The following is a 24,945-nucleotide window of genomic DNA, read 5'->3' on the forward strand; positions in this document are numbered from 1 at the left end:
CCTCCAAAGATCTGGCCTTCAGGAAAAGGCTCAATAAGACCATTCTTTCCCTATCTCTTATCCCCAACACATATTCCAAGCCATTGGCAATGGACCTTCTTTGCAATGTTTGGTGGGATTCTGGAGCCTATCTAGTGTTGCTAGAGGGAGTCACTATATTATGTAAATGCATAGTACAATCTTTGATAATTACCTTGGGTCCATTCCTTGCATTACAATCTCATCCTGCTTACACTCCATCATGTCATTGGTAAACATAGCATGAAAGTAAGGGATTGATGCAGCTAAAACAATCCTGTGGGCACTGAATTTGTGATCTCCAACCTGCAGAGAGAGAAAGACAAAGAAAAAGAAAGTGAGAGACATAAATACACAAATCCTGCCTGCTTGCTGGCCCTGAACATTTGCCATTGTCTGTAAAGACAAGCAAATATCTCTCCCTTAGAACTGGGTCAGGGCTGCCTGTGGAACACAAGTTCCACCTCCATGAATCCATCTAAGCAGCTGGCTCCTATTCTGTAGATTCCCTAAGCAGTCATGAGGCCATGGAGTCTAAGTCCTTTGACTTAGAGAAAGGTCCTCAACCAGAGATATTGATTCTGATTTACATACAGTTCTGAAAACTTTACTCATCTTTGTTTAAAACTATAATAGATTAAAAGCAGCATGTCAGAAGAGTGAGGGAGCAGGATATTCCTTAATAATAGAGCTTTAAGGTTTACAATGTAAACACTTTACAAAGATCACCTCATTTGGTTCTCACAACATTCCTGCTAAGTATAACTCTTCCCCCCTTTTAGAGGTGAGGAAAATGAGGTAGCCAAAGTTTAAGTGACTTATCTTGAGTCACAAAGCTAGTAAGTGTGTGAGGCAGAATCTGAATTACAGTTTTCCTGATTCCATGAACAATGCTCTATTCATGGTGTCATCTCGTGGTCATTGTTTCAAGGGCTACTTTAATTATTAAGGCAAAGAAATGGATTATATTTCAGAAAAATTTCAATCCAAAAAGGCTATTTTTTTAAAAGCATTGATTCTTCATGGAGCAAGTTGCAGTTGTTTGGAATATTTATTCATTTGAAAATAGCTTATTCCAAAGAAAAACCCACGTAAATGAAATATTATTCTGCTGCATCTGTATTCTATCCATTCATGGTCTCTAATATTTGCTATGTAAGTTTTCAATGTTCACTTTGTCTATGTGTTCCAGTTTTCTGAGAAGATGGGAAGCTAGTTACTTATGCATGAGGATCATTTTTATTCCTCCCTTATGAATCCTCCCCTTCAATCAACTGATCAACAAGTATTTACTTATTAAGAAACTAACATGTGTGCAAGGCACTGTGTTACAATAGATACAAAGACAAAAAAAGACAGATATGTAAACATACATTATTTTTATTAGGAATCTGATATTAAGAAATAAAAACAAAAAACGTGTGTCAAAGAATGACCAAGCTACTAATGGCTAGTAGAAATCTCCTGAGTCAGAAAATAGTATTAGTGATTAAAACTGAGAAAGACTACACTAAAATGGTAATTAATCAGAACCAAGATAAAAACATTTGTGGACCAGAATTCTGTAAATGACTATCCATCCACCCACAATTATTGCTACAATGGGCAACTTAGCACAATAAAGCTATTCACTACAAAGTTCATAATTTTCTAGCATTAAAATGTTATGCATTTTTAAAAGGAATGTTTAAAAATGGTCTTCATCATACTTTCTCAACATACGTTTCATCTAGGCAATTGCCAAGCCCTTGTCCTAGTTGTCAGCTGAACTAAAAAAAGATGTGATAATGTGCTAAGCCATCTTATTTTCTTAACCTTTAAAAGTAAAAGGGGGGGAAAACCCAACTATTCAGAACCAAATAGAACTGATTTTAAACCACTTACTCTATTCTACCTACTGTTATCTTTTCTTGCTTTGAAGAACCTGATACTGTGAAAGGGGACAGAACTGCTGTTATTAAGAGGCCAGGGAGGTCTCTATCTCTAAGGATGTCTTCCAAGAAAGCACAAGGACAAGTTCATCTCAGGACAGGTTTCACTAACGCAAAAGCATCTCCTGAAACCACTGTTCTCAATCATTATCCAGGATTATTAGTGAGGACGTTTAGTCTTGTATCAAAGAGGTATTTGATAAACATATGCTGTATTGAATAGTGTACTACAGAACCATTATGTGCTCATTTCAAGAATTCTAAAACGGGAAAAACAATGGTATAAAAACTTTTTTAGGAGAAGGTTCCTATTTATATTTTAATCACTCTTTTCATTAAGAGTATTCCAGTAACTCTGGTATATTGCATGACTTAATCAATTAAACAATTCTTCAGAACTTATTCTGTAATAAGTTATTAGGAATACAGAAACCACAAAACCATCTTTGAACTCAGCACTATATTATTAAGCACTTATTGAATATAAAGTAAATCTAAAACACACGTAGAAGTACTTTACATGCAACAGTTAATAAAAACAGTAATTTGCTAACTTTAAGGCATGGGATATGGTCTTTTGATTCTAATTCAGCATTCTTTCTATTAGAATAAGGCAAAAAACTGAATTATCATTGCTATTTAGAGAATAAGAAGGTAGGGGCAGCTAGTGGCATAGTGGATAGAGCACCAGCCCTGGAGTTAGGAGGACCTGAGTTCAAATTTGATCTAAGACACTTAATAATTATCTAGCTGTGTGACCTTGGGCAAGTCACTCAACCCCATTGCTTTGAAAAAAGAAAGAGAATAAGATGGTATCCAACAAGGTATACAGTATTTTGTACCCTTGTCTGAAACAATATGGGAATTAGAAATGGTAGAGAACAATGAATCCCACAGACCTCTGAAGTGGTAGTTTCAAATTCAAAGAAACAGAAAAGAGATAAAACTGTATATAAGAATCCATGTGGGTCACATATTGACTTAGAAAACCACATATTTGTGTGTGTATGTGTATACAACATATACACATATAAAATTAATTTCTTTTGTTAAATATTGCAGAATTAGATTTTAATCTGATTCGGGTCACTCCCAGGAGTGCCCTCTGTGTTTAAATCTCTGCTCTAGGGATTTTCATGGAGGAGGAGGGACTTCTCTTAGGAAAGAATAGATATGGTTGAGGATGGAGAGCACAGCTGGCATGACTACATGAACAAAGAAATAGAAACTGGAGGAGTTGGGGGAAGGAATGAGAAAGATTTAATATGTATGTTTGGAGATGGCAGATAGGAAGGAATAGAGCAAGGTTTTAAAAGGTCTTGAAAGCCAAGCCAAATATTATTTGACAAGTTATTTTGAGCCACTGTAGATAATTAAGAAGAGGAAGAACAAGATTAAAGTTATGTTTCAAGAAGATTCAGTATGAACCATTTGATGATGCAGGATGGATTGCTGACTCAATCCTGGTTATTCTGCCAAATTCAAATCTAGCCATGTCACTTCCCTGTTCAAAAAGCTCCACTGGTAAATGCAGGATAAATTCCTTGTCAATTTGTCTCCTCTCTACTTTTCCAGGTTCATCATACATTCAGTGATACTCTTCTTCAAGACTTTCACTCTAACTTGTGATGGGAAATGCCACCCACAGGGAACCTATGGAGTTTGAACACAACCCAAAAAAATTTTTGAAGTCAGTGGGGTTAAGTGACTTGCTCAAGGCCACACAGCTAGGTCATTATTAAGTGTCTGAGGCCAGATTTGAACTAAGGTACTCCTGACTCCAGGGCCAGTGCTCTATCCACTGCACCACCTAGCTACCCCAATCTTCAATTTTTAAAAGTTGTTTTATATATTATATCTTTTTGTCTCTCTAATGATTTTTTCTTCTGTTTGGATATGATTCTTCTTTCACAGTACGATTAATATGGATCTATGTTTACTATGACTGCACATGTAAAGTTTATATTAGATTGCTTTCCGCTGGGAAGGGGAAAGGGAAGGGAGGAAAGAAGAAAAATGTAAAACTTGAAACCTTGCAAAAAAAATGTCTGGTGAATACTACCATTACATGTTGTTAGAAAAACAAATAAATAAAAATATTAATTAAAAAAAGAGTTCATCTTTAGTCAAATGAATTTGACTCATGTTCCCTGATACAACCCTCTCCTTCCTCTCTCCATGCCTTTGACACCAGTCTATTCTCCTTGCCTAGTATACTCTCCTTTTTCTCCTGCCCACCTCCCCTACAGAATCCCTTCCATGTTTCAAGGTTAAAACAAAGTGCTACCTCTTCCTGGAGTTTATAATAATTCTTTTTAGTTCTGCTAGTGCTCCATTCCAGAAATTATTTTGGAGATATTGGGAACTGAACTATTTAGGTCTGTGTCATTTCCCCCAATAGAACAAAACTCTTCCCTGAGAGCAGGTACTGTTCTGTTTTTGTCCTTGCATCTCCTCTGCATGGTATACAAGTGTTGAAAAATGTTTGATGAATAAATGAAAGACTGAAGAGGGAAAGAAGGCTGATGATGAGTTCCAAGGGAAGAAAGAAAGGTCTCTTCAGAACAAGGACCAGGGAACCTCTAGTCTGCAGGCTGTATTGTCTGCAACTGTATTGCCAAGGCAACTGCAGGGGGAAATTCAATTTACTGAAATTCAATAAATATAGTAGCTTTTTTAGAGGTGGATGAATTAAATGTTTGACCAAATGAAGCCTGAAAATGATGTTATAAATATCCAAATGGCACTTGGCAGAAAAAAGGTTCCTTGCCCCTGCTTTAAATTTTCCCATTATCCTAACTTTAAGAAAGTTGTCACATTTCTAGAACAAAGTCACAAGGCAAATATTTCTACTTAATTTTTGCTTCTTCCAGAGTCAATGTAATGACCTTTTTTACTTTCTAATTTTGCTATTGATACCATCATAAAGTACCCAGCTGATTTCCTTTTCCTATATGTAACCCAGGACCTATTACAGTTATATGAGACTAACTTAAACTTCCTAGGCCTTAACTTCTTTATCTGCAAAAATAGGAAGAGTTGAATGGATTATCTCTAACTGGAATCCATTCCAATTCTAAAGAGAATTATTTATTTCTGCATTTAGAAATTCAGAATTCAGGTCATAAAATGAACATGTAAAGAAATTAGAGAAGTTCAGCCTTAAAAAAGGAATCACTGGGAAGCATGTCTGATTAAAAGACCAAAGTTTAATAAAAAACAAATCTGACCTTCAAATATAAGATTCAAGGTAAACAAAAAGAAACAAAAAAAAAAGAAAAAACATAAGAAATACAGTAAGTTTAAACTATTTATATTTCCTTATGGCAAGATAATAATTGCAACAACTTCATTACTATAAGAACAATTAGGAGGAATATATGTAGATGGGGGGGTATACTTAAAGTGGTTTTGATGAGATGATACCCCCAAAATACAAAACAAAATAATGAGAAAGAAAATTGCACTGAAAGAAGGAGTGAGAGTGAATGAAGTAAATTATACTTCATAAAAGAGGTATGAAAAACTATTATAATGGAGGGGAAGATGGGGGGGGTGCGGATGACAGGCAAAGTTTAAACCTCACTCTCATCAAAATTAGATCAAAACCGTAATAATAGGCACACTTGGTTATAGAAATCTATCTTAGCCCAAAAGGAAATAAAAAGGGGTGATTACAGAAGGGGGAAATTGGGGGGGAGACTAATAAAAGGGAGAGCATGTTGGGGGGTCAGAAATAAAACACTTGTGAATAGGGAAAGGGTGTGTAAGAGAGAGGTGGGGGATAAATAAGCCAAAAAATAGCATGGAGGAAAATACACAGTTAGTTATCATAACTACAAATGTGAATGAACTCACACATAAAATGCAAGTGGATAATAGAATGGATCAGAATATGTTGTTCACAAGCAGGAAAAAACATACAGGGTAAAGGTAAGGAACTGGAGCAGACTCTATTATGCTTCAGCTGAAGCAAAGAAGACAGGGGTAGCAATCATGATCTCAGACAGAGTAAAAGAAAAAATATGATTAAAAGAGATAAAGAAGAAGGCTACAACTAACTGAAAGGTACTATATATACAATAAAATCATATCAATACTAAACATATAGTATGGCATAGAATCTAATTGGTTTTTTAGGTTTTTGCAAGACAATGGGGTTAAGTGGCTTGCCCAAGGCCACACAGCTAGGTAATTAAGTGTCTGAGGCTGGATTTGAACTTAGATCCTCCTGATTCCAGGGCCAGTGCCCTAATCCACTGTGCCACCTAGCCGCCCCTTAGAATCTAAATTTTTGAAGGAGACATTGAGTTAGTGGAGGAAAGAGATATTAAAACTATACTGGGGGGAGAGCACTGGCCTTGGAGTCAGGAGGACCTGAGTTCAAATCCAGCCTCACTTATTACCTAGCTGTGTGACCTTGGAAGAAGTTCATGATAAAAAGACCTTTATTGTCTCATTAAGGTAGAAGATAAGGTCCTCTACTGAGAAAGAAAAGAGAAAGGAAGTGATATAGAAGAAAGTAAAGGATTAGAAGAATCACTATGGGGAGTGTAACAGACAAATGAAAAGAATGAAAAGACCATGCATCTCCTCCAGTATCTAGCTCAGTGCTCTGTTGCCCATATTCATCTAGATTTAATATTCCTTTTTGATGATCAAAAGTCAGACCTCTTGATCATAAAAGCTTTTAATAACCTTAGGAAATCAAAAGTTTTATCCAAAAAAAATGAAAATAATGAGAATTAAGCAATATATTTAGAAGCTTTAAAAAACAGTTAACTTGAAATAGACCAACATCTCACACCTTATACCAAGACAAGATCAAAATGGGTGCAGACATTAGACATAAAGGACAATATTATAAGCAAACTAGAAGATCAAGGACTAGTTTACCTGTTGGATCTATGGAAAGGGGAGCAGTTTATGACCAAGGAAGAGATGAAGGACATCACTAAAAACAAACTAGATGATTTTAATTACATTAAATTAAAAAGCTTTTGCACAAACAAAACCACTGTAACCAAGATCAAAAAAATGCAGTAAGTTGGGAAACAATTTTTACAACTAGAGTTTCTGACAAAGGACTCATTTCTAATATATGGAGAACTGAATCAAATTTATTAAAAAAAAAAGTCATTCCCCAATTGACAAAAGTCAAAGGATATACAAAGACAATTTGCAGATGAGGAAATCAAAGCTATCCATTAGTCACATGAAAAATTGCTCTAAATCATTATTGATTGGAGAAATGCAAATTAAAGCATCTCTCAAATTGGCCAATATGACCAGAAAGAACAATGATCAGTATAGGAAGGAATGTGGGAAATCTGAGACACTAACACATTGTTGGTGGAGCTGTGAACTCATTCAACCTTTCTGGAGAGCAGTCTGGAACTATGCCCAAAGGGCAACAAAAATGTGTAGCAATACCACTCACTACTGGGTCTATACCCTGAAAAGATGATGGAAAAAGGGTAAAAATATCACTTGTGCAAAAATATTCATAGCAACTCCATTTGAGGTGGCAAAGAATTGGAAATCAAGGGGATGCCCATCAATCGAGGAATGGCAGAACAAATTGTGGTATATGTATGTTATGGAACACTACTGTTCTATTAGAAATCAGGAGGGATGGGATTTCAGAGAAGCCTGGAATGACTTGCATGAATTGATGCTGAGAGAGATGAGCAGAACCAGGAGAACACTGTACACCCTAAGAGCAATATGGGGGTAATGATCAACCTTAATGGAGTTGCTCATTCCATCTGTGCAATAATTGGGGATAATTTTAGGCCATCTGTGATGAAGAATATCATCTGTATCCAGAGGAAAAAACTGTGGAGTTCAAACAAAGATCAAAGATTATTACCTTCAACTTTTAAAAAAATTATCTTGATGTACTACATAATTTTCCTATTTCTAATATTTTATTTCTTCCTCGAGTATATATTTTTTCTCTCAACACATCCAATTTTGATCAATATATAGCATGGAAACAATGTAAAGATTCTCAGATTGCCTTCTGGGTGGGGGGAAGGGGAGGGGGAACTGTAAAATTCAAAACCTTATGAAAAAATGACAGGTAGAAATTACAATTGGAAAACAAATAAAATATTTATTTTAAAAAATCTCCAGGGCAGCTAGGTGGCACAGTGGATAGAACACTAGCCCTGGAGTCAGGAGTACCTGAGTTCAAATTCAACCTCAGACACTTAATAATTACCCAGCTGTGTGGCCTTGGGCAAGTCAATCAACCCCATTTGCCTTGCAAAAAAAAAAAAACTAAAAAGAAATCTCCAGAGAAAGATAGTCTTTCCTTGCCAAAAGCACTGAAGGGGAAAAGTACAGAACAGGAAAAAAAAATGTTCTCTATATAGCAGAAAAATAGTTCCACATTTAATGAAGAACTTATAATCAAGAAATGAAAAACTGAAAAGTAAAAAAGCTTTGTGTTTAAACATTAAGGGAAGAAATTTCAAAGGTTTCTATCACCTTGATCCTAATAAAAGTGAATATAAAAAGGAAAGAAAACAAGGTTAAAAGTTTAAATTTTTCTACAAAAAAGAAGAAAAATGTTTCTGATTCCTATCAGCCACAGTACTCTGATTCAGATATCTAAGCTCAAGTATGTTTTTGAAAATTACCATATTGGATTGATGTATTATACCTCTCCATGGACAAAACATGCATTTAGTGCCCCCACTCTCATTCACACTTAACTAGTGAGCATGTCAGAACCAGCGATTTATCCACAGTTGGAGAATTTGCAGTGAATAAAGTCTGCAAAGCAAATTAAAAACAATTATGGGATTGCCTAGGCATACACAACACCCCTGAATTTACTGTGAAGGAAAAAAAAATCAGAAGGAAAAGCCCAAACTACTTCCATTTAAAAAGGCAGCAATCACTTAGAACTTGATATTACTTTAACAAATGCCAAATCCAGAAAGCCTTCTCTTCCCCATCATTATCCTTTTTTCCCCCTATACTATGATCTCAGAAATGAGAGGTAGAAGGGAGAAGTTTTTCATATTAGTAGGTAAAGTGAGTTAGTTGATACAGTTTACAACACTCTGAAACATACTGGGTAAGTGGATGGTAAAGTGAATGGGCCAAAGTCCACTCATTTATTCAAACAATTATTTGTGCTATAATATCAACAAATCATAATTTAATAATCCATTAAGAATTACAAATGATTTCCCTCAAAATTATGAAACAAGGATTCTGAGTACTGTTACATGAGAGGTGGGATGTTGTAACAGAATTAGAAGGAGCTGGGCTTTAATTTAATTTTTAATCCTATCCCACTTCACATCTTTCTCAACTTCAATCTCCTCATTTCCAAAAAGTACTGAATGTGACATTCCACTGGCACACAGGTAACTGGAAAGTAAAAAGATTTCCACTAACAATGTAGGCTGACATTTGCTTCTTAAAACTCCTGACAAGAGCTGATGGGTTGAGGTTGTAGAATGGAACATATTTTTTGGACATAGACAATGTAGAAATATGTTTTGCTTAACTATGTATATTTTTTCCTATAAGTTTTCTCTTTTTTTAAATGGAGATAAAACAAATTTTTATTAAATTAAAAAAACATTTTTTTAAAAGAAGTTAACCCACACCTGGAATACATGCTTCATTCTGAGTCAGGTCTGATATCTGAGGTATTTCAGTGCTAGGTGAGGTGCCTGAGGCATCATTAAGCCTTGCCTGAAGCTTTAGCCTTTCTGGCTCCACTGGGAGCAGAATCCAGTCCTTCAGACATTAAGGATAGTGTTAAAACCAGTTCTACTGTTTATTTTACCTCTACTCCTAATTTTTCTACCACTTTAAGTAAATGGCTTTACCCCTTTCCTCACATGCACATTTCTTAAATTTGGTAAATAGTAATGGGAAAGGGTTTACTATATGTACATACAATTTAGTAAGAAAAAATAAGCTGTACATTATGTCACATAGCCTACTCTTCTATACTTTTTTAAATAATATCATATGTAAATCAATGTGGTTCTAACTAAAACAAAAAAAAAAAAAGCAAAAACTTAAAACTTGAAGTCTTTGAGTTTCCTAATTCTGAGTTTAATTGATGGCCCCAGAGTCATATTGCCAATACATGTCACAGGAAGAACTTGAATACTAAAATGTATACAACTGCTCCCACAGGGTTGTTGTGAAGAAAGTACTTTGTAAATCTTGAAGCACTGTAGAGAGATGGCAATGTCTAGCCCAACAACCCAGTTCAAGGCTTTGGACTCTCCAGTACTTGTTCTTCACATTATAACACTGTGCATGATGCTGAGAGATATTCAAAGAAATATCAATAAGAGGTCAAATCATGTACGGTAAAATTTAACAAATATAAATATGAAATCCTACATGGATTCAAAAAATCAATTTCACACATATAGAATAGAAGAGGTACAGACAGACAAAAGTTCCTATAAATCAGATTTAAGGTTCTGGTGGATCAAAAGCTCAATAAAGGTCAACAATAAAACATGGCAGCCAAAAGAAAGACTGTTATCATTAAGGGACACCTTATCAGACCTAATCTAGAGAACTGACTTCAGTTCTGTATTTCTGGAAGGACATTCACAAGGAGGAGAGTATCCAGAGAAGGGCGATGAAGGCAGTGAAATGCTTTAAGCCAATGTCATATCAGGATAAGTTGAAGGAACTAGTATGTTTTTAGCCTGAAATAGACTGACCTAGGTGTCAAGATGAATTACTATTTCAGGTTACTGTCTTGAGATAGTCAATTACCATGTGGAGAGGTACTGAATTTATTTGGTTTGCCCCAAGAGGGGAAACCTAGTAACAATAAGTGGAAGTTGCAGATTTAAGTTCAAAATAAGGCAAAAACTAAGCTGACCCAAGATTTATTTCATCCATACTCAAAGAAAAGAAGTATTTAGGAAAGAAACATGGACAGAACACAGAGACAGATCAAAACATTTCTCCCTGTCTACACAATGGATAGAACACAGACTTAATTCAAATAATTTCTTCCTATCTCCCTGGTAGTGTGCCAGGGTATTCTACAATATCCTTACACGCTCTACAATTATATTCTTAGATCTACTTAGAGGCATGTCTTTAAGAAACAGTATCTTAAAAACTCTATAGCAGTATCTTATATACTTAACTTTTTTTGTGTCATCATGCCCTTTGTTAATCTGTTGAGTCCCATGGATTTCTCACATAAATACACACTAATAAAATACATAAGATGGGAAAGGAAATCAATGAAATGGAAATATCTATCAAAAGATATTAAAATTTCACAATGTAAGAACCTTTGCTCTACGAAAAACAAGGGACCATAGGGTGAAAGAAAAGGAAAACCAAGAGTCTGAAATCAGATCGGAAGAAAAATGATAGCAGGAAACCAAGTAGGAAAACAAAAGGCATTGTTGGGTGGTTCTGGGACTTAGGCATGTCTGGCTGTGAGGTAACTGGTGGGTAAGAAGAAATTTCTGGTTTCACCTTTCCAAATGGTTATACCCTTGAAATAGAAAAATATCTGGAGCAATCTCTCAAGGCCTCTCTTAGGGAAAAAATTCAGGGGCCAGTACTGAAACTGTCTAAAAACAGAATGAAAAGGCACAAAAAGAGTACAAAAAAAGAATTTTACACTATATTCAAAGGAAAAGGAAAATACTAACAATTTTTAGGCTATGGTCTATATAAATCCTAAAATCCTAAAAAAAAAAAAAAAAGGTCTTTAGGGCAAGTCTAATCCCCAAGAATCAGCACAAAGATATTTGGGAAGGGGAAGGAAAACAAAAGCAATTTAATCACCTACCCTTTATATTCCTGTGCTCTTCTGTTAATGTATACTAGATTTATTCCTCAATTCAACCCAGAGTTAGGCAGAAAATATCTTATATTTGTGTCTTTTCCCAGTTCCTAGAATAATGTTCTATACACTTCAAAATAAAGTAGAAAGAAAGAGGGGGTGGGAAGGAAAAGGATTATTAGAGTGACTAGAAAGAAGGGTCCTCCATCAAAGATAAACCACAACAAGGTAGAGTTTGAAAACCAAGTATATGTCCTTTATTTGACAAGATTATGTTGTTTGTCCCAAACTTGGGGCTATGTTTTTAAATTGTTTCTCCAGTTGTAGGTCTGGAGCTGTCTTTGAGATATGAGTCAAAACAAAAACTGTTATAACTGCTTAATTTATCCATTTTATAGATGAAGAGACTGAGGCAAAGAGAAGCTAAATGATCTGACCAAGGTAACCCATCTAGTCCAACTAGTTATCTTCATAATATCCTCCAAAGAAACAACATAAATATAGTCAATGGTCATTATTAATTACTAGGCACTCACTTATGTTGTATAAGCATCTAGAGACCGCAGCATCTAGAGATCGCAGCAGCAAACCTTTAAAGGTCAAACCATTTTAAAATATGTCTACCATGTCAACTGTGAAAGTGGAGAGCCAAAGAACAGCAGAAACAAAAGGAGCCAGAAATTGCTAAGCACTTCTGTTGTAGCTCAATACCATAATTTGTTTCTTTAAACTTTTTATTCATTTCCTTCCATGGGAAGGCCAGGGGACATTCCATTCTATGTGCTTTACTCAAGAGATACCCTAGGGTCAATGTGAGTAATGTGTAATAGAGATTCCTCTGTACCTTGACAAACACTGTAAAGTGAAAGGCTAAACATTTGGTCTACTGGTTATTCTCAAGAAAGAAAATCACATTAAGAGATTCTGGGGAGAAATAGAACTGGAAACAATTGTTACTAAAGAGGTTGTTTTTAGTTTATTCTTAATATTTATGCCTGACAACTTTAAGAAGATGACTTAAATAGCAACACACCATATTCACTCCAGAGAAAAGAGATCCTGTGGCCTTCTGATGCAGTTGCATGTACATCCAGAAAAATTAATATTTTTAACTTGTTATTGTCAGGGACTACTCTTTTTTTCAATATTCAAAAATATATTTATTTATTTTTGAATTTTACGATTTTTCCCCAAATCTCACTTCCCTCCCCCCACCCCCCCACAGAAAGCAGTCTATTAGTCTTTACATTGTTTCCATAGTATATACAGTGACTAAATTGAATGTGTTGAGAGAGAAATCATAACCTTAAGAAAAGAAAATATAAGCGATAGCAAGATTACATAGTAAGATAACAGTTTTTTTTTTTAAATTAAACGTAACAGTCTTTGGTCTCTGTTCAAGCTCCACAATTCTTTCTCTTGATACAGATGGTATTCTCCATCACAGATACCTCAAAATTTTCCGATTGTTGCACTTATGAAATTAGCAAGTCCATTAAGGCTGATCATCAACCCCATGTTGCTGTTTTCTTGTACAATATTCTTCTGGTTCTGCTCAACTTGCCCATTATCACAGGGACTACTCTAAAGAGAAGTCATGGGGAGGCACTACAATGGCAAGATTGACTGGAGAAAAGCTAGTTTCCTGCACTGGTCTTTATTCTTAATAACTGTAACTTGCAACAATCATTTAACATTTCTTAGACTCAGTTTTACTTGTTTGTAAAATGGAAATATCAATATTTGTTGTATCTGATTTATCTGGTTGCGAGAAGGCATTCTACAAACTAAAATACTAAATTAATATAAGTCACTATTATTAAGAAAGAAGAATAGTTGCTTCTCATCTATGATGATGACCAGGTTTTTGCTGTTCTTAAAGAATTTAGGGAGTCAAGCAACCTTTGGATGGTAAAATATCAATCAAGCTATATGCATTTATTAACCATTTTTTTTGCCAAGTACTATACAAAGTTCCACTATACTCTCTGTGCAAATAACTGAGTTTTCCATATAAAGTTTCTAGTCTCTCTGCAGAGCTCCAAATCCAAATCACCAACTGCCTATTGAACATTTCCCACTGGATGTCCCACAGGCACCTCAAACTCTACCTGTTCAAAACAGAATTCATTTTCTTTCTTTCTAAACCCACTCCCTCTTTCTAACTTTGCTATTTCTATTCAGAGATCCATGATCCTGTTAGTCATACAGGTCTGCAACCTCAGAATTATGCCTGACTCTTCCCTTTCCCTCATATCCCAAATCCAATCAGTTGCCAACTCCTGTCAATTCTACTTCTGAAATCTCTCTCAGATCTCTCCCTCCATCTAGTCCACTGAAATATTCTCCTAAATGGCCTTTCTGCCTCCAGGTTCATCCCTCTTCAGCACAGCTGCCAAAGTTGTTTTCCTAAAGCACGGGTTTGACCAAGTTCCTATCCAAGACACTCCAGATTGGAAGCTCTTTAAAGGGAGGAACTGTCATTTTTTTGTCTGATGCCTAGCATAGTAGATGTTCATTCAGAAATACTTGCAAAAAGAAAGGAATTTATGGGAGATACAGAATATATATACAAGAAAATACATCTTTAAGAAGATTCCATTCCATAGCATTCACTGAGTGTCTTTCATGTTATGCCATACATGGGGGAATATAAAAATTTTATTTAAGATTCCTTCTGTGGTTGACATGTAGTTGACAGTAGGATGAGACACATAGAGAAGTGTGTGTATATATATATATATATATACACATATTACATATATATTGTATATATATATTATATAATATATATACACATAACTGAGTAAGTACATTAGAGAAAGGCAAAAGAGTGTCATGTGGTACATCCAAGGGAAAGTCAACCAGTGTGTTGGGGATCAGCTTTAAGCTTAGCTTTTGTGTAGTTTCTCAAATTTCCTTTTTATGAAAAAGAGGCACTCGTCCATTTCTTCTTGCCTTCTGTTATCTCTTCTATTCCACCTGATTTCTCAGATTCCCCAAACTGTTTATTCCATAACCAAATCTGCAAGTTTTTTCATAAATACATAAAGATATAATTAAGCTAAACACTAAGACTAGATCTCATTTGAAGTGGTGATGTTATCTTTTTCCTCTCATCTTGGCCTTCAATTCATTCTAAATGAGACTTCTGGTTAAATACTATTCTTTTTGGAGAATAAGATAAAAGCAAAATAGAAACTGAGTAGTTCTGCTTTCCTTCCATCATCTGTTGACAACTTAGCACCTGCTCCAAGTTGTGGAGTTCTTTGTTTTAACTTTGCTTCCAATATTTCCATACGTCAAAGATCCAAGATTTTATCACTGCAGGTACTTGCTCACAATACCTAAAGAAAATAATTCAGGACATTGACTGGAAGGTCAAATACTGAAGCAGAAATACTTTGCCAATTGTGGGAAAGAATCAAATGTTTTGTTTCCACAATGATGAGAGAGGGTATTGCCAGAATCTCAGATGTCTGTGAGGATAATATATTACAAAAGTCAGGATGTCTGGTCTTTGTGGAAACTGAAAGATGCCAGCCTGTTTACAGGAAGGGGAGCATTAGAAAAAAGGAATGTGATTTAAAAAATAACTTTGCAACTAGTCAGAGGTTGAATGAGGCTCTGTCTGCTCAAGAAGGTTACTGTTCTCTTTCTTGTGCTCATTAGTATAAGGAGCAGGATAGGGAAAAATATATGGAGGTGAATGTATCAATTACATTGTGACCCTAGTCAATGATTTGGTACAAAAAACGGGAGGAACAAGCCTTTCAAATTGCATCTAAGACCCAGCCTTACCATGATCTAGGGGGCCCCCCTTCCTTAAGAGAGGTGGTCCTTTTAATAAGATGTCTTAATAAAAGCCACTTAAATCACTTTGGACTAAGTATTTATAATGACAAGCCACAATAACAATTTGGAGGCTTGTTTGGGATAAAATAATGGAAATCTTGTAATATTCTCGTGGAAGAAAATAGCACATGCAAACAGCTTGACTTCAAGTCTACTTCTTGGCATTCTCTGCTGAGAAATATCTCAGAGCTTTCTGTGAAGATTGGCCTGGACTTGGAATAGAGTGATTTAAAATGTCTGGGGGGTAAAAAACCACGGTTGGGGAGAGAAATCCTTAAAGTATTTTAGTCTGGTGGCCAGAACTACCTTAAAAAAAAACCTGGCTGAGGAGTCCTCATACTGAGTTGGAACCCGGAGGAGAGGCCAGAGGATCAGAAGAATAGGGCACCCAAAATGGGTAGGAGGAGTTGGAGTCCCCCTCCAGGAAGTTCCCCAAAACTCCAAAGTGCAACATGGGGGAAGTTGTTAGCCAAGTGGGGAGGCCAGGAAACTTTGTGATCAGAAGCCAGAAGGAAAGAAGCTAATTGGATCCTGGTATGTAAAGTGTGTAAGTGTGTGTGTGTGTGGTCCCTCAGGTGTGCTTGAATCATATGTTCCCTCTTGTCTGTCACTGTGTTCTCCTGTTTTTGTTTTTTGTTTTGTTTTTCGTTTTTGCAAGGTAGTGGGGATAAGTGACTTGCCTAAGATCACACAAGGTCCTCCTGACAACAGGGCCAATGCGCTATCCATTGTGTCACCTAGCTGTCCCCGTCACTGTGTTCTAAGTTGTCTGGGTTAGTCCTGATCTTGGAGTTTTTCTGGGTTAAGGGCCCTGACTTAAGTTTTAAACTGTGGGGGTGCTAGGAGGTGAGCCGACGAATTTCAGAGTGTAAGGGGGAGAAGGAAGTAAGATCTGCAGCATCCTGTCCCTCTCTCATGAAGCTTAGCCCCTCCCTCACTAACCAATGATAGCCACATTGGTGTGTGGAGCTGAAGATGGGAGGAGGACTCTTAAAGAGAAAAGTTTAGAAAAAAAGAATTTTAAGGGGAATGATTAAGACTGAGAGGGTTGGAGGCTGTACAAGTGGTGGTTTGATTCTACTCCCACCATCTTGTTAAGACTAACTCCAAATTAAGTTCAGCTGAGGAGCATGTCTTTGTGCCCGGATCGGCAGGAGACTTTAAGTACTTAGCCGTAAGGGGGAAAGCAACCACAGGTGTGACGTGTGGTTGGGAAAGCAAGAAAACATAAAAACCAGGGGTTGGGAGACTTGATTTTTGAAAGGAAGTCATGTTTAATGGATCCTCTGTTCTGACCATATGGCCTCAAGTGCTGTACTCCTGACCCTCACTCCATTTTTAAAGTTAACCTATTTCTGAACTGGATTTTTTGGGATCACTCTGAGGATTTTAAAAGGGGTATTTAACATTCTGACAAAATCTTTTATAGAAGTAATTAAAGAACCTAGATTGTTAAATTAGTTTTATCTGGAGTATGCCTATGTAAGTTAAATCTTAGAACTTTGATGAACTTTACTTGAGTTCAAGGAAAAGTAAATTTTGGAAATTTTGTAGCAATTTAAGCAATTTTGTAGCATTTTTTTTGTTTGTTTTTACAAAGTAGTGGGGTTAAGTGAATTGCCCAAGGACACACAGCTAGGTACTTATTTTATGTGTCTGAGGCCAGATTTAAACTCAGGTCCTCCTGACTCCAGGGCCGGTACTCTATCCACTGAGCCACCTAGCTGCATAGCAAGTGAGATTTATGGGATGTGAAGTAAATTTGGGAATCTAAATGTGTTGCTAAGAAGGAAGAAGTAGTAAAATATAATTATTATTCTCAGGAATATTTGCTGATTTCTTTTGGGAAAAAAACCAATGGAGACGAAAGAGTTTGGGTAAAAGACATTTATGTAGTGGGCTTATTAAATTCCCTAATTTGTTTTAATGTTAAGCCTAATAATGGCAATAATTGTATTATCTTGGATGGAGTTTTGGAATAAAATATCTGGATACTCTACAAGAAAATCTAAAGCTTTTATCAAACTAAACTTTTGGAAATTTAAAATTGTGTTGAGACAAACTAAATGAACTGAGATTTTATCTAATGATTTAGTCCTTTGCCATTGGATTAACTATGGCATAAATAAGAATTAGATTGGGATTCTAAATGTATTATATGTATGAGACTGAATTCTGTTCTAAGGGAATAAGATCCTATGTTTAATGTAATTTAAGAATTGTATGTTTAATTTTAAAGAACTCAAGATTGTGGACTTGTTCTGTCATGGTAAATGAAGACTGCTGATGTTGGGGGTAGATGGGCTCTTAATTAAGTCAAACAAAAATTATGTGCCCCTTCTAAAGTAACCTATTGATAAGTAAGATGTGTTTACCAGTTATGTGATATACTTTTGTAACTGTAGAGAGATTATTCTACAATTATTTGGTTATCTGTTGCAATTTTGAAGCCTAGAATTAACACGTGATTGCTTTGAAGGGGTATATCAAAAATTCTGAACCCTTCTGGGGTCCCTGAAATTTTTAAACTGTGTATTGAACTTGGTGTACATCTGAGGGTTCATGAATAATGTAATAATGGAAAGATTGTTTTGTAAAATCTAGTAATTCACATGGTATTCTTACTGCTGTTTTGTTGCATTTGAATCAATAATACATGTTTAAAGTTTAAAGTCATCTAGTTTGAAAGAAATCTGAAAGTAATGCCACACTCTGGCACCTGCTGTCAGCTATATGTTTATATAAGGATTAAGAGCCCTTAATTTTTATGTTAGAGGGGATATTTAGGTAAGAAAAATGGGAAATTTTTAGGACAGTTTTAAATTCTAGTTTAAGGAAAGAAATGAGTCAGATAAGTACATTAGGAAAAAGAAAACATGTGGTATATTTGGGAATATTTTGGAAGGAAAAAATTCATTTTGGCTAAGGATGTTTGAGCCATTATTGTAATAAGAGCAAAAAGGTTAAGATTTTTTATTTGCAAATCATTTACTGGATATTCTTTGTACTAAGATGTCTGTTGAACTTATATGTTATAAGCACAAGTTAATTTGGCAATTTTTAGTGAGTTCACTCATGTAGTGAAACAATTAAGGAAGTTTACTGTGTTAAAGTGAAGTATGTATGTCAACATGACAGTAAGGCAAAATGTAAGTTGTAATTGCCAAAATTTTATTATCTTGTGGTGAAAACATGTATTTTGGTCTCAGTAAAATATTATGTTAAGAAGTTCCTTTACCAGAAGAGACATTTTAACAGAAGGATATTGGATATTTCTAGAGAAGAAAGTGGGGGGGACTGGACCAATTAGTTCATTTCTACCACCTCATGCCTATGTGCATGGGTTGTTTAGTCAGGGGATCTGTTCCTTTTGAAACCTGTAACTTCTCCTTGATTCTGTTAAGTGCATCACCCATATTTATGCCCCTCTCCTTATAGATGATGCACCAACCAATGAATGAAGGTTTTGATGAAAAGGAGGAGAGGTAGGGTGAAGATGTACTCCATTAGGAGAAAAGGATGCCATGATTATATCCTACTGCATCTGTGTATCCTATCAAAGGAGAGTCTAATCTTCAATTTAGAAAACAGGGTACTAGGTAGTGGTGGGAGGATCTGATGAAGGATATCACTATCACTTATACTAGCCTTTACTGTCTTGGGGACTATTGCATATACAACCCAATTCCTGCTCCCCTTGGGAGAGGAGAATTCAGTTGACAGAAGTCATTGCCCAGTCTTTAATGTGGCAACTCTTGGACTTGCAGTAGTCCACAACAGTTCAAGAACGGGCCCTGGGTGCCAGTCCCCGAGTCCAGCCTAGATTCTCAGTACCCAGACAAAGGTGTACCATGGCACAGGATTCTGATCCAGAGGAGAGAAACATCCGGACTTATGTCCGGAAGCAGGGTACACATACTCTGGATTGTACAATTTACAGATAGGTGAACTGAGATTCATGTGGGATGTAATGATGGTAACTGGATCCCCCATCAGGATGCATAAGGTAAAGAAAATTGTGATTAACACTGCATATACCCATCTGCTCAAGGGTTATCAGGGAGATGTTATCCAGACTTAAGGACCTGTTACCTGGGCACAGGATGGAAGTTAGAGCTTTGGAATCCCAGTTTATATTCTGATTAGATTCTAAGCTACAGTGGAAACAATTCCCAATTAGACAATTAGAGCCCTAGACTTGCTGGCTAAGTCATACAAACAAGAGACACAAAACTCATATTAGACATTCTATGATTGGAGAAGGAGTTTGTGGCAAAATGAATCTATCAAATTGCTACCTAGAGATATAGGACAATAGGCAAGTAGTAAAAGAAATAAGTAGGGATATCAGAGAGTTGGCATGTGCTCCCATTCAAACCTGGAAAATAGGATGGGTCCGTGTCTCTGATAATGAGAAAAGTAAAAATCCTGATAGAAAATCAGTGGTAATGTCAATGATGAGGATTATGATTTAAAGAAGGAATCACTGGGAATGTGTGGAAAACAAAACTGATTTCAAAAAGAAAGGTGGGATGGGGATTGCAGGAAAGAATCAAATGTTTCGTTTCCACAAGGATGAGAGGGGGTATTGCCAGAATCTCACAGATGTCTGTGAGGATAATACATTACAAAAACCAGAATGTTTGGAAACCAAAAGATGCCAGCCTGTTTACACAGAGGGGAGAGTTAGACAAAAGGAAAGGTGATTAAAGAAATAACTGTGCAAATAGTCAGGGGTTGAATGAGGATGTTATTGCCCTTTGCATCTGCTCAAGGAGGTTACTGTTTTCTCCCTGTGCACGTTAGTAAAGTGAGCAGGATGGGGAAAAACATATGTAAGTGATTGCATCATTTAGATTGTGTCCCTGGTCAATGATTTGCACAAAATGGGAAGAACAAGCCTTTCAAACGGCATATAAGACCCGATCTTACCATGATTCAGGGCCCCCTTTCCTTGAGAGACAATCTTTTTTATTAAGATGTCTTTATAAAAGCCACTTTAATCACTCTGGACTAAGTATTTATAATGAGGAGCCATTGATAACAACCATAATGAAAAGAGAGGACTCATTGGAAAAGACCATGATATTGGGAAAAATTGAAGATGATCAAATTGAAGCCTATTATATTAGATAAATTGGGAGGGAGGTGGGTAAGGGTGCTAAAAAATGTTAACTTACAAAGAGGCCTTACAAAAACAGCTCATATAATAGACTATAGTTTTTAAGGCAATGAAATCAGTCATACAGCATATGTTATCATACAAAGACAGGTTCTCTCCCTACCACCTAACATCATGTCAATAATATCTCTAACATCTGTACAATGCCTTCAAATATGGAATAATTAAAAGAATATTTGACTTCAAGTCAGAAGATTATAGTTCAAATCATATTTGTCACCATCCCCATCTTGTAATACCAGCTTCTTAAGAAGTATTGTGAAGAAAAAGATTTTTTAAAGAATAAATCATCACATAAACTTGAACTGTTATTCTCTGACTCCCAGAGTAATCTTTGGAGATAATAGAGTACTAGGATGATCTGCACTTTATGGATTAGGAAACTGAGCCTTAGGGAGATTAAGTAGCATGTCCATAGTCACTTAAGTTAGGGACATCAAATTTGGAAAAGGGAGATAAGTTAGACCTCTGAGATACTGGGATATAGTAATTTTTAAAGCGGAGGGGAGATTTCTCTTAAGTGGGCTATCTAATGCTCCCTGCTAAGTCATACTGAGCTCTTCCATTAGGTATTTCCTGACTTTGCTGATGTACTAAAATGAACCCTCAACATTTCCAGAATTAGAAAAGGGAAGTATGTCAAAGGAGTCCAAGTATGGGATAAATTGCTATCTTAAATGAAATGATTTTCATTATTTACAGCCAAACAATCTGTGCTGGCAGAGAAGGCATTTTTTATTCAGTCTATAAATGGCACTCTGATCGGTCTTACCACCTCCATTTGTCTTTTTATTCTTCACAATAGGTTACACAATCTTCTCTCCCTCCTCCCCCTTCTCTGTTCTTTAATGCTAATTAGCTCTAGAGAACAATAGAGGCTTCTCAGAACAGAAATGTTAGAGGTGGGGGACATAGAGATGTCTTTTGTCTGCAGGAAACTGTAATATTGGACAACCAATATTTTAGGATAAGCTGATCTCAGCATTTAGGACTGAAGGAAAAGCTTGATAGGAGAGTGATCTGGCAAGTCATTAGGTCTAAGTTCCATGAAAAACTGCTGGATTATATTTCCCAGAACTTTTTATTAAGTGATCTATATTAACTTTCTAGTACAGTATATTGAAATAGCTCAACCCTTCGACCAATGTAGGTCAGTACTTTGCCTATAAACTACTCACTAAGAAAGGTGCCTAAAGCACTGCCAAGTTAAGGGACTTGCCCAGTGTCACCCTGAACCCAGGTCTTCTTGATTCTGAGGCCAGCTCTCTAAGGAAAATGCAATGCAATTTGACAGATTTTTAACAAAAGTTTAATGAGTACACAGCACCATCCTTGGTGCTGCAGACATACAGTTTAAGACATGGTTTCTATATTCAATCTAAAAGAAAAATCCAGTAATATAAAATAAAAGAATTATAGAGGTATATACAAAGTACAAAATGATTTTCAGAGGAGAAAAGGCCTTTACTGATGAGAGATCAGAGAAGATTTCATAAAAGAGATTGCACTTTAAAAATTCCTAAATTGCTAAAACTAGGGGAATTTAATTAAATTCAATTTACCATATTTTTAACGAGTTATATGCAAAAGGCACTGTGCTAGGCACTAGAATATCAAAAACAAAAAAAGTTTCCATCCTCAAAAAGCTAAGATTCTATGGCAGATTTGGCAAATATATAAACTCTTCATATAAGTTCCAAAGTTAACTACTTGAATTTCATTTAGCTATTTATTCATCGAAATCTTGGCTCTGGTGATGACTATTCTGTTCAATTAGAATTAGACACACATCATTGTGACTACATTTAGGGTTTTCTTGGCAAAGATAATGGTTTGCTATTTCCTTCTCCAACTCATTACAGCTAGGAAACTTGAGGCAACCAGGTTTAAGTGACTTGCCCAGTCAGAGAGCAGATTTGAACTTGGGGAGATGAGTATTCCTAAATCTAGACCCAGCACTCTATTCATTATGTCACCAAGATGCCACAAACCCATATTCCCCTTTCATCTAGTCCACACCAACCCAAATTAAATGTGTTAAAATAGCACCATTTCCTCCCTCCTTCATCCTTTCTCTTTTTCCAGTATTCCCTATTACAATGGGTAAAATGATCTTATATAACTCACCTCCCAATCAAGAAATCTTGATCACTCCCAAATTCTTCTGACATCTAGCTCACCATCAAATCTTGACCCTTTTACTTTCAGAACATCTCTATGTTAACTTCTGAATGTCAATCTGCTCTTCTTCCCTCCAAAGTCTCAATTTCAGTAATTTCAGTATCTTCTCAAAATTTAATAACAACTTCAATGTGGCAAGTTTTCAAATCTCCTATTTTGCTATGCAGGTTAAGTATGTAGGGTATGTGTGTGTGTGTGTGTGTGTGTGTGTGTGTGTCTGTCTGTAGATAAAGGGAAGAATCACGATACTCTCAAAAATTCTCACAAGGGGGGCAGCTAGGTGCCACAGTGGATAAAGCACCGGCCCTGGAGTCAGGAGTACCTGGGTTCAAATCCAGTCTCAGACACTTAATAATTACGTAGCTGTGTGGCCTTGGTCAAGCCACTTAACTCCATTTGCCTTGCAAAAACCTAAAAAAAAAAAAAGAATTTTCACAAGGGATTGATGAGGTATCTATCATAAGGATGCTCAGGATAAATTCTGAGAGAAGAAAATGACCAGGAGGGGGAAAAAAATACCACCTGGTGTTAACATCTGTGATGTTACAGCACCCAGGGATTTGAGACTGACAAAGGACTTCTCCCTGCTAATTCAGAGAGGTGGGAAGGTAAGGAGGATTTTGTAGGAGGGAACTGAAGTCCAAGAGGAGTGACCCTGCCCATTGCTGCAGTACCAGAATTCTAAGCCAAGCCTCCTCATTCCAAGTCCAGCTGGCTTTACACTGTACCAAGCTACATCTCTTGGGGTACTAACCCTGAGCCTGAAAGAACTCTGAAAAGGCAACAGTTATCCATTTGGTTCAACATTCTGTTTCAAGCACAACTCTATGTAAGTCAGCCAAGACAGCATGCAATTAATCCTATTTATATGTATTTCCAAGGGCAGAGATTCCACAGTATCTCATGGTACCTATTATAATATTCAATTACTTATAATCAAAAAGGCCTTTAAGTGAAACTACTGTAATTTAAGCTCAATTCCCCATTGTTCTTGGTAGTGAGAGAAAACAATTATTCTTAATCCTCTGTGTACAAGCTCCTCATTGAGGATACTTTAAAAGTTACTAAATAATCATGTCCTTTAATATTTCCTCCTAAGTTGAGAAATGTATTGAGAATTAAATGACAAATTCAGTTTTAGAATCCTCTCAAAAAGCCTAAAGCATATTAATTTATTGGGCTTATTCTTAAAACTTGAATGAAATCATGAGATGGTAGATTTAGAGTTAGAAGGGAACTAAGAGGCCAACTGGTTCAAAATGACTGATCTTTATGAGAAATCTAAAAAAAAAAACAACTCAGGTCAAGTGAATTGTCTAGATCAGAGCAAGCATTCAAACTCTAACCCAAATCCTGTAACACAAGCATCTGAAAAGGAAAATTCTATATGGTCTGTGCAAATGGCTCCCAAGACTAAGAAGTGAGCAGTTCACTTAGCACTGACCAAGCTTTAAGAACTAAGACACACCCAAACCTTCAAAGTCAGTCAAAAGATTATACCTGCTTTGTAACTGCTAAACAGAGCTGTTCACTCCACTGTGAAGCCCGGTGCAATAACCTGTCTAAAACTATAAGGAGACAAATGATGAAGTTATCACCTATGCTGAATTCTTTATTATTAAAGATTTTATTTATTTTGAGTTTTACAATTTTCCTCCTAATCTTACTTCCCTCCCCCACCCCCCACAGAAGGCAATTTGTCAGTCTTTACATTGTTTCTATGGTAAACACTGCTCCAAATTGAGTGTGATGAGAGAAATCATATCCTTAAGGAAGAAACATAAAGTATAAGAGACAACAAGATCAGACAATAAGATATCAGGTTTTTTCCCCCTGGATACAGATGATATTCTCCATTGCAGACAGCCCCAAATTGTCCCTGATTGTTGCACTGATGGAATGAGCAAGTCCACCAAGGTTGATCATCGCCCCCATGTTGCTGTTAGGATGTACATTGTTTTCCTGGTTCT

General features: G+C 36.2%; 1 protein-coding gene across 2 annotated transcripts in view; it reads right to left on the reverse strand.

Annotated features, from left to right (window-relative positions):
* Positions 1–24,945, reverse strand: part of KLHL18 (kelch like family member 18) — a 106,663-nt gene that overhangs the window by 44,610 nt on the left and 37,108 nt on the right. For both annotated transcript variants that reach the window (XM_074197740.1, XM_074197739.1), the window contains exon 2: positions 194–324. In XM_074197740.1, coding sequence (XP_074053841.1) covers positions 194–324 — 131 coding nt within the window. The remainder of the gene's footprint in view (positions 1–193; positions 325–24,945) is intronic.

Source organism: Macrotis lagotis, chromosome 8 (genome assembly GCF_037893015.1).
Source record: "Macrotis lagotis isolate mMagLag1 chromosome 8, bilby.v1.9.chrom.fasta, whole genome shotgun sequence".
Lineage (NCBI taxonomy): Eukaryota > Metazoa > Chordata > Mammalia > Peramelemorphia > Peramelidae > Macrotis > Macrotis lagotis.